This window comes from Alosa alosa, chromosome 14, assembly GCF_017589495.1.
Source record: "Alosa alosa isolate M-15738 ecotype Scorff River chromosome 14, AALO_Geno_1.1, whole genome shotgun sequence".
Classification (NCBI taxonomy): domain Eukaryota; kingdom Metazoa; phylum Chordata; class Actinopteri; order Clupeiformes; family Clupeidae; genus Alosa; species Alosa alosa.
Genome location: NC_063202.1, coordinates 15,023,262 through 15,034,017, shown reverse-complemented (window position 1 = coordinate 15,034,017; position 10,756 = coordinate 15,023,262). Strand labels below are relative to the sequence as shown.

The 10,756-nt window shown below is 39.0% G+C and overlaps 1 protein-coding gene across 9 annotated transcripts; it reads left to right on the top strand.

The window, feature by feature from the left end:
- Window positions 1–534: 534 nt before the first annotated feature.
- Window positions 535–9,441, top strand: skor1a (SKI family transcriptional corepressor 1a). Of its 9 annotated transcripts, none has more exons than XM_048262345.1 (9): window positions 535–788; window positions 3,440–5,198; window positions 5,758–5,848; window positions 5,939–6,019; window positions 6,117–6,179; window positions 6,988–7,062; window positions 7,222–7,296; window positions 7,636–7,701; window positions 8,036–9,441. In XM_048262345.1, exons 2-9 carry the CDS (start codon window positions 3,450–3,452, stop codon window positions 8,191–8,193), a joined length of 2,358 nt encoding a protein of 785 aa, XP_048118302.1. In that variant the 5' UTR covers window positions 535–788; window positions 3,440–3,449; the 3' UTR covers window positions 8,194–9,441. The 9 variants fall into 9 exon arrangements, 7 of the variants coding, with proteins under 7 accessions (XP_048118302.1, XP_048118306.1, XP_048118304.1 ...); XM_048262349.1 differs by having other exon boundaries at window positions 8,004–9,441; XM_048262347.1 differs by having other exon boundaries at window positions 8,001–9,441.
- The last annotated feature ends 1,315 nt before the right edge of the window (window positions 9,442–10,756 follow it).

Below are 10,756 nucleotides of genomic sequence, written 5' to 3'. Positions count from 1 at the left end.
ATTTTGTCGCCATCGATTTTACTTCAGTGGCTTTTTTTAATCATTTGTTTGCATTTCATACATTGGAAAAATATTTTATGGTAGAACATTTTGCCTCTCAGAAATGAGTTTGACATATAGGTTACACTTGATGTAATACTTATCAATACTGTTAGGGTATGTCTTTAAAAGACATTAACTATGCCAAACTTTTAAAGTCATCATTAACAATGTTAATAATTGAAAAGTCTCTTAAAAATAAAGTCTGTTTACGCACCTCTCTAAAGCGGTTTTGTGCATAGCACTTGGTCTTTACGCACTAACCCAAAGTGTAATTATTCAACGCCTCATAATTGTTTTGAAAAGTATATCTTAATCATCGTTAACATTTAACGATTCCCGTGTTCTTCGTCCTCCTCCTCAGACACATCTGAATTCAAACAGGGTTCCCGTGACTATCGTACGTCCCGCAGGCAAATAGTTAATACGGACATGGTCGTGCGATGTGGGTGTGCCTTGCAGTTATTTTAGCTCGCTCTTCTGTGCTGTAACGTATTCAGTCTGCTGAGGAGTGGCGACGGCTTCTGGACTGACATGTGGTCAATCTTCCTACATTTCTCACTCAATGCCGAACAGCCATGGAGTATGGAAGTCTTTGCACAGTAGCACGCAGAGAGGAGGATATTTGAATGACACTGAGCCAAGACGTACCTCCATATTTATTATTTCGAACGACCAAGTGACGACTTGCTCATTCTTTTTGATGTAACTAAGTCACATTTTACAGCATTCTTTCCTCAGAGATAAAGGTAAGTTAAGATCGATATCATTAACATTTCAGGTAATTGATGTATTGTATAATATGACAAAATGAATTCGATGTCTTCGATAGACTGTCGGAAAAATGATTACCGAAGATTATGAGGAAATATCAAGACCTAGGCTAATACTTTTAATGATGGTGAGCAAGATTACCTCCAATGTGCCCGAAGTTGCCTCTAAACTCGGAGGGCATTTTCAGTGTCAGGTGTCAAAAAAACTAAAGCATGTTTTCATAGTTTAAATTGCTGTTTTTAAAAGTATAAGTTATATTATATTCTATTAGAAATTAGGAAAACCCTGTGTAATAACAAGGAAATCGGCTTAGTTGTCTTCTCCTCTCCGATAAGCTCATTGACGGAGCTAAAGAACCCTTTCCTTCTGTTCTTTTGCGTATTAGGCCGTTAAGTAGGCGCTTAAGTAATCACTCTAGTCTCAGAGCCGATTTAAAGACGTCGAAAAGGTCTGACTCACAATTCTTTATACTTTAAATACGTAAAACATTAAAAACGAAAACATCTGAAACATTTATGTGATAAAAGTTTTGACAAAGCGGCAGGGCTGACATTGACAGCTCACAGGAAATATTTCTAAAGTCTACGTCTAAAAAAATCGAGATTTCCAGGTACAATTGCCTCTTGATAAACTATTTCAAAGGATGTGCTTATAATTATATTAACCAGACAAACAATGACGAAATTGTGATTATTAGCATACCAAGCGTAGTCTGACTGTTTGAATATTACAGTAAATGCATATTTCAAAAGAGGCAACATATATAATCATATAACATGCAGTTCCATACATTTTCCAAATAATAAAAAGACTGTGCTGAAATTCCAAATTGATTTGCGTCCTCGAAAATTAGTACAGATGGTCATGTACCCTGACAAAGTCTGACATTTTGTCGCCATCGATTTTACTTCAGTGGCTTTTTAATTTGTTTGCATTTCATACATTGGAAAAATATTTTATGGTAGAACATTTTGCCTCTCAGAAATGAGTTTGACATATAGGTTACACTTGATGTAATACTTATCAATACTGTTAGGGTATGTCTTTAAAAAGACATTAACTATGCCAAACTTTTTTAAAGTCATCATTAACAATGTTAATAATTGAAAAGTCTCTTAAAAATAAAGTCTGTTTACGCACCTCTCTAAAGCGGTTTTTGCATAGCACTTGGTCTTTACGCACTAACCCAAAGTGTAATTATTCAACGCCTCATAATTGTTTTGAAAAGTATATCTTAATCATCGTTAACATTTAACGATTCCCGTGTTCTTCGTCCTCCTCCTCAGACACATCTGAATTCAAACAGGGTTCCCGTGACTATCGCACGTCCCGCAGGCAAACAGTTAATACGGACATGGTCGTGCGATGTGGGGTGCCTTGCAGTTATTTTAGCTCGCTCTTCTGTGCTGTAACGTATTCAGTCTGCTGAGGAGTGGCGACGGCTTCTGGACTGACATGTGGTCAATCTTCCTACATTTCTCACCAATGCCGAACAGCCATGGAGTATGGAAGTCTTTGCACAGTAGCACGCAGAGAGGAGGATATTTGAATGACACTGAGCCAAGACGCACCTCCATATTTATTATTTCGAACGACCAAGTGACGACTTGCTCATTCTTTTGATGTAACAAGTCACATTTTACAGCATTCTTTCCTCAGAGATAAAGGTAAGTTAAGATCGATATCATTATCATTTCAGGTAATTGATGTATTGTATAATATGACAAAATGAATTCGATGTCATCGATAGACTGTCGGAAAAATGATTACCGAAGATTATGAGGAAATATCAAGACCTAGGCTAATACTTTTAATGATGGTGAGCAAGATTACCTCCAATGTGCCCGAAGTTGCCTCTAAACTCGGAGGGCATTTTCAGTGTCAGGTGTCAAAAAAACTAAAGCATGTTTTCATAGTTTAAATTGCTGTTTTTAAAAGTATAAGTTATATTATATTATATTAGAAATTAGGAAAACCCTGTGTAATAACAAGGAAATCGGCTTAGTTGTCTTCTCCTCTCCGATAAGCTCATTGACGGAGCTAAAGAACCCTTTCCTTCTGTTCTTTTGCGTATTAGGCCGTTAAGTAGGCGCTTAAGTAATCACTCTAGTCTCAGAGCCGATTTAAAGACGTCGAAAAGGTCTGACTCACAATTCTTTATACTTTAAATACGTAAAACATTAAAAACGAAAACATCTGAAACATTTATGTGATAAAAGTTTTGACAAAGCGGCAGGGCTGACATTGACAGCTCACAGGAAATATTTCTAAAGTCTACGTCTAAAAAAATCGAGATTTCCAGGTACAATTGCCTCTTGATAAACTATTTCAAAGGATGTGCTTATAATTATATTAACCAGACAAACAATGACGAAATTGTGATTATTAGCATACCAAGCGTAGTCTGACTGTTTGAATATTACAGTAAATGCATATTTCTTACTATTGTTTATTGGTCTGAAATAAAATACTAATAACACAGTTATCACAGTAGCTATCACAGTAGATAATAGTTTCTAGTAAACTTAATTTAAAAAATAATACTAATAAAACGTTCAACCTTTGGCCTATGTGGTGGGATATTTAATTATTCCAATAACCTTCTCTTTTTTTTACCCTTAATCAGATCTCCAGGAATGGAGCCAATACCCGGCCAGTTGCCAGCGGGACGAGATTCCAGCTCTTCCCCAAATTCAAAACAGGAACTGCAACCCTATTCTAGCTCCAATTCTCTTAAGCCGAATCAAGTCAGTGAGACTGCATTATACGGAGTGCCTATAGTTTCTTTGGTGATAGATGGGCAAGAAAGGCTTTGTTTGGCTCAGATATCTAACACACTCTTGAAGAACTACAGCTATAACGAGATACACAACCGACGCGTCGCTCTTGGGATCACTTGTGTGCAGTGCACCCCGGTTCAGCTCGAGATTCTGAGGCGGGCGGGGGCGATGCCCATCTCATCCAGACGCTGCGGGATGATAACCAAGCGCGAGGCAGAGAGGCTCTGTAAATCCTTCCTTGGGGCCCATGCGCCACCGAAATTGCCTGAAAATTTTGCATTTGACGTCTCTCACGAGTGCGCATGGGGAAGCAGGGGTAGTTTCATTCCAGCTCGATATAACAGCTCAAGAGCAAAATGTATCAAGTGCTCCTACTGTAATATGTATTTTTCTCCGAACAAATTTATCTTTCACTCCCATCGTACACCTGAATCTAAATACACACAACCAGACGCAGCAAACTTCAATTCATGGAGACGCCACCTGAAACTCACCGACAAGAGCGCGTCCGATGACGTGAGTCATGCTTGGGAGGACGTGAAGGCCATGTTTAACGGCGGGAGCCGGAAAAGGACGATGCCACTTAGTGGGTCAGAAATGTCCTCTTCTCTAAAGTCCCATGCAGCCTCCAGCAACATTACGCAAACTAGTTCACCCGAGGTTCCGCACAAAACCCTACGCTGTGAAGACGATCGCGGTGCTCTCGGTTTGACCAACAGTGTACGCAACTATCCTGTCATCCCTGTGCCCAGCAAAGGATTTGGGGTACTACAGAAGATCCCACCACCAATCTTTCCACATCCCTATGGATTCCCTACATTTGGATTGTGTCATAAGAAGGACGACAGTATTGCAGACCAAAATAAGACCAACGTTCCAGGTGTGTTTTGGCCAGGAGTAAAGGACAATATTTACCCATCCTTCCCTATGTTTTGGCCCACGGCAGGCGGCCTACCAATGTCATATCCACAACCACAGCCCAAACCGCATACAGATCTAATTTCCACGCGACAAAGTGAGACCGAACTATCTGACCAAAATGATCGAGGCTCCATCACACCCAAAGACAGCCTCTTTGATAGTGAGCGCTGCTCAAGTTCTCAGTCCACGAGGAACGAAGAGGAAAAGTCTGGGGACGAGGCCAGGTCAACGGAGGGACATCCCAGCACGCCTCGAAAGGTGAGCTACATATCTGCTTTCAGGCCAGTTGTGAAAGACGCTGAGAGCATTGCTAAACTATACGGCAACAGGGAGGCATATACAGGGGCTCGTTCAGGTTACCTATCACCTGACTTTGTCAGTGAAAGTTCCAGTTACCGCTCCATCTCTCCAGACGTTGACAGTGGAGAAGACCCGGATGTTGACGTGGAATCGAATAAATTACCAGAAGATGAAGAGTCAATTCAACTTTCCGTTGAAGATCATCACAGTCCCCAGGGGCGGATCTCGTCTCAGGCCAATCCCGATGAAAGTGAAGATTCGGAGACTCGACCAACACAGCAACCGGATGATCTCCAGAGAGTTTTGTTCAGCGAGGCGGGGTCATCTGATGACGAGCGGCTGAGCAAGCACGTGCCAGAGAGTAAAGATGCTGTGGTGTACGAAGTGAGTATCCTCACGGAAACCAACGTGTGTGTGATTCTCTAAAATAAGCCTACTTTAAATATACTTTAAATAATAATATAACACATTCAACTAAGCTATGGGCAATGCAGTAAAATCTAATTCTTTTACTTCCAGTGAATGTGTCAATAAATAAGACCAGTAGTTTTGAACTAATTTCACCTTTGTCCCAATTAATGTCATGGGAGGCTAATCCGGTAGCCTATTTGAAAATAACATTTAGTTTTTTTTTTATCTTAAGAATGATCATAAGCCTTGGCTACTTGAGGCAAATTGGGTTAAAATGGGGGATAATTTTCAGTTTATTTTAATGAAAGGGATTGGCGGACTCTCTTTGTTGTCACTGACACAAATTACAGCCATTGTGCGCATAGCCTACTACCCTCTCTCATGTAAACCTGAGATGATAACTCGAATTTGATTATGAATGACGTGGAAGTGGATTACAATAATTGTGACAATTCTACCGCCATGGTTAGTAAAATAAAAAGTTGCATTTAATTACGTTACATTTCCTTTTTTTTTCATTTGGTTGCTGCAGGTGTATGCCCATGAAAAGGATGGACACCTGCTCTCGTCTACAGCATCTCATTTAGTATCCAAATTTCCCCAGAGTCCGCGGGAGACCATTGGTAATAATATCACTATAAAGGTTTTTGTATTTCTGACTTTACAGTGCGCACTAATATTTATTGAGCCTTTTTATAATTTGACATGAAAAGATTCAATTAAGCAAAGCGTCATTCCAACGGAGGACGAATCTGATTTGCAGAAAACCTACGATGTATCCAAAGACAGCTCGAGTAAGTCTGAACACTGTCATACAGTGTGGATTACATCTATATGTGGTCTAAGCATCGGAAACCTTTAATGATAATAATTGATATGCATGTGGCACAGGTGACGAGGCGATGCGCGATGAGGTACCCAGAACTGGAAAAGGCATTGAAAATATGGCGAAAGGTAGGCCTACGGACTGTTTTCCTTAATGAATAAACCACGCTTTGACTGTAAACAATAGGTCATTGTAATATAGTTTTAAAAGGAAGACAATAAATAATAAATTATGGCAAATAAGTATCCACTACTAAGTATCCACTACTTAAATAATAGCCTAAGATGTGTAATAGGAATACAGGAATAATTTATTGCTCACAAAGTTTGTGTCAAAACATGTCTCATGTTAATTGGTAAATTCATATTCATGTATTTAACGGATGATAGTTATTTGATAATACTATGCAGTTTCTAAATTAACATCTTATTGCATACATTACATTGTTGGATGCAGCTATTGCATGTCATTGTGGTAAACCAGTATAAGTACAATATATTGTGATAAATTAAAAGATACAAAGATATCTTATAAGGACCTCCATCTCTTTCACACTCTGTGTTAACATCGCAGATTCCCCTTTGTATTCTCAGATGTTAACGTTAAGCCTGAGGCTATTGTCCTAATTATCTTGCAACAGCATGCTTGAAAACACAGGGATTTAACTGTTAATGCTCGCCTCACACACAGCAGAGACCACTATGCATGTAGACACTAGTGCAGTCAATTACATTTAACATTCAAAAACTCTTCATTTTATTGATAGATAGATAGATAGCTAGATAGATAGCTAGATAGATACTTTATTGATCCCCAGGGAAATTCAAGGTCTCAGTAGCATACAGACATCACACACACTATTATAGTCTTCAAATAAAAAAGTGCAATTTTTCCATTGGCTCATTGGAATTCATTGGTTTCTCTGTATGTCCACAGAGGAGCTTCAAAAACAGCTGGTGGAGCAAGTGGAGCTCAGGAAGAAGCTAGAGCGAGAATTTCAAAATTTAAAAGGTGAATAATCAGAGCACCATAGGCAAATAATTCAACCTGCAGTTCTTTATGACCAAGAGCAGAACTCCACAAACTTTTCAACTTATCCCAAGATTTTCTCCATAATGACAGTGGTATGTTGTCCATGTATTAAGGATCTCAAGGACATTTGTTCCTCAGATAATTTTCAGGATCAGATGAAGAGAGAGCTGTCATATCGAGAGGAAATGGTACAACAGCTACAGATTGTTCGAGGTGAGTAGTCAGTCCGAAATGAAATGCACTTATTGAAGATTGTATATATGTATCAGTTTGCTGAATAATGAAGATATGTAAAAAAGTGACACTTGCATATTTTCGACTAAATTTTTTTATAGATTTTATGTCGTTCAAAAAAAAGAAAAAGAAACTTCTATTGAACAACCAAGATGTGACACTGTGAATATCTTTTCTATGATGAAGTAGAACATCTGACAACTGATTGTCACAATATTGTATCAATAAACATTCAATTTTAATATAGAGAGCATTGATCATCAGTAAAAATGTTAACTGACAGTCTAGTAATATCATATTCATTCTTTTTAAACGAAGACACTTTGTGCAACGAGTTGGACCAAGAGAGAAAAGCTCGTTATGCAATTCAACAGAAGCTGAAAGGTAATCATACTTTTTGGTTTCAAGAGAACTTATTTCAGATAACGTAACGAATATATGCAAGTGCTACTTTCTAAGTTTTCACTGAAAATGATGATTGTTTTGATTCAACCCCTTTCTTAAAATGATCTCTTTCACTTTTTGCTGCATTTTTCCCTTCATGTTGTTAAATTAATTCTGACACATAATGTAGCTATTCTGGAATAGGTTTTTGAGGATATAGACAGTCAATGATACGTTTGACAGATTAAATGATTAAATTGTGTGTCGATACATGAAGTGATCAGTATGGTTTCCCCTAGAAGCTCATGATGCTCTTCACCACTTCTCATGCAAGATGCTGACCCCTCGTCACTGCGCTGGGACCTGCACGTTCAAACCGCCTCTCCTTCCACCTTAACTCATCAGCCAGACTCCTCCACACACCGCCGGACACCTAACACGGGTGGAAGCCTTTCCTGCTCAGCAATCCTACTACCCAAGGACTACTTCTAAATAAACTGTCCACGGATGCACTAGACCGTGAATGACATGGACACAATACTTCTCATTTGAGAGGGTGTTTTTTTTTCACTTAGTTGAACACTTGCATCAAAAGAGTAGTACAAATACAAGCCTATCATTCCTTATGTCATATGGGTCATCCTTACTCCTGTGGAAAGACCCGGAAAACACCATGCCCAATTCCTGTTCAGACCATTAATGCTTATGATGTGGCAATGTGCAATGAAATTTGTTGTGACATTTTATTGTTAATATGAAAATAATACTTAAGCATTACTCATGTCTTTTTATGTATTTATTTATTTTTGTGGTTCTTAATATACAGTGCTGTTTAATATCCCCTCCTAAGTTTATATTATGAATTACCATTACCATGCACTTTAACAAAAAAAAACGAAAACATTGACCCAGTACATACTGTAATTTGTTCGGTTCTGTTTCGGAGAGAGAGACTAGACTGTATCAAACCCAGCTCCCTCTTGCAAACGAGGATTATACCAGCACTTATTACACAATAGAAAATTACGTTTAAACTTTAGGTTGGCTGTAATGCTTTATCTCACGCTGTATAAATGTGTAGTGCTTTTTGTGAGCTATATTCAAAAACACATCCAACCTCTTGCCTCACTATGTAGCTGAGGAAAACACAGATCACAGATTTAGCAAGATGTGCAGTTGTTCCTTTCATAAATATTTTCTTTGATATGTTTTAAAAAATCAATTGCACTGCACTACATTTTTGCACATCCATCCATCTTTACACACCATAGTAGACCATTGCTTGTCTAGATACATTAAACATTTGTTCTATGAATGATAATACAATGGAGATCCTAGGGTATTGGAGCACAATTCCACATCACCATTTGACTGCCAAAAGTGGGAAATATGATTAAGTGCTACTCTTTGATCTGTTTATACCTGTTATCCCAAAAGTAAAGTAAAATTATTACCTTTGTAGGAGAAAGGTAATAATTCTCCACTTCTGTAGAGGGGAAAATGATTTTTTTTTGTTGCATGAACAGGCAGTCCACTGTTATTTGTTAAGGTATGTTTATGTACTTAGTGCATTTAGATGTATTATCCAGTTCAAATGTTAAGACAGATAACTGTACATAATCACAGAACTGCTGTAACAGTACATTCAGCTTTGATTTTTCCCAGTTACACAGTGGGGATACATGTAAAATATGATTAAAAGCTTTTGATGTCCTCCTTCAGGATCCCATATCTACCAAGGCCAAGACTGACACCTTGTGATTTTTTAGGGAATTACATACACATACAGACACACAAATGTCCTGTCACAAATGACCTGTACCCACAATGACAATTTGATTAATATATTTAAAAATGTTCATCATGTGCATTCAAACTACATGAAAATATGGTCAATGACATGTTTTGGTCCATAAACATACTAAGGTGGTTTGGTCCATAATGATACTAAGCTGCTAGAACTTGATACAATGGCCCTGCCATTCCCACTGGTCACCAAAGCTATGCATAATGCAATTGTGTGGTCCGAGGCAGAATGCAGAATGTCACCAGCAACATCACCAATGAAAGATAATTAGAATATTGGAAAACATAATGTCAGTTGGTAAGTTGGTGTTTCGCAAGCCTTTTAGTTGACTTAAACAAGTTTCCCATCAAAACGGATTACAGCAGTATAAAGCACAACCCCATGCTACCATAAATACAGCATTGTGCCCTAAGTTCACGGTAGTCCAAATTTTAGTCCAAAAATGTACAATGTAAATTTGACATACAATCATGTAATACTGGTCATTACACAACTGTGGATATATTACCGGCCTCCAAGTCTAGGGGAGCTTGGGGCACGGCACAACCACGTTCTCTTGCTTGAGCTTAAAATACAAAGAGAACGGACAAGGCAATGTTCAGGTGTTGCTCACTGGCATTTAAAATTCCTTCTTCTCTGCCAGCTATATGGTACCTGCCCCCATCCCCGTCCTCCCTCCCAGGGTGCCATCTACAGGCCTGGAGATACTCTCCAAGACATTTTCCCTGACAGCAGACTGAATGTGTGCAATGTGTGCTATGTCATGAGTGTGCAAATACTAAAACATACAAACTTTTAATTGACAATATTAATCATAAGAATTAAAATGTTACCACAGAAACACAAAACATTTCCCCTCTGGACCCCCAACAGATACACTCAGTTTCCACAGAGGGGGAATTCATATTGAAGTTAATAAAAACCACTAGTAGTATGAGTAAGTAAGTATATACTCTATTGATCCCGTGAGGGGAAATTTGGTCTCTGCATTTATCCCAATCTGTGAATTAGTGAAACACACAGTGAACACACAGTGAGGTGAAGCACACACTAATCCCAGTGCAGCGAGCTGCCTGCAACAACAGCGGCGCTCGGGGAGCAGGTGTCAGGTGTCTTGCTCAAGGGCACTTCAGCCGTGCCTACTGGTCGGGGTTCGAACCGGCAACCCTCCTGTTACAAGCCCGCATGCGCGGATCTACGGGGTGGCAAAGGGTGGCAACTGCCACCCCTGGGACACAGTCTTGCCAC

Coding starts and splice junctions, on each gene's coding strand:
- skor1a (XM_048262345.1), top strand. CDS start 3,450: ATGGAGCCAATACCCGGCCAGTTGCCAGCGGGACGAGATTCCAGCTCT. Junction 5,199..5,757: donor AAGATGCTGTGGTGTACGAA/GTGAGTATCCTC, acceptor TGGTTGCTGCAG/GTGTATGCCCATGAAAAGGA. Junction 6,020..6,116: donor TGTATCCAAAGACAGCTCGA/GTAAGTCTGAAC, acceptor CATGTGGCACAG/GTGACGAGGCGATGCGCGAT.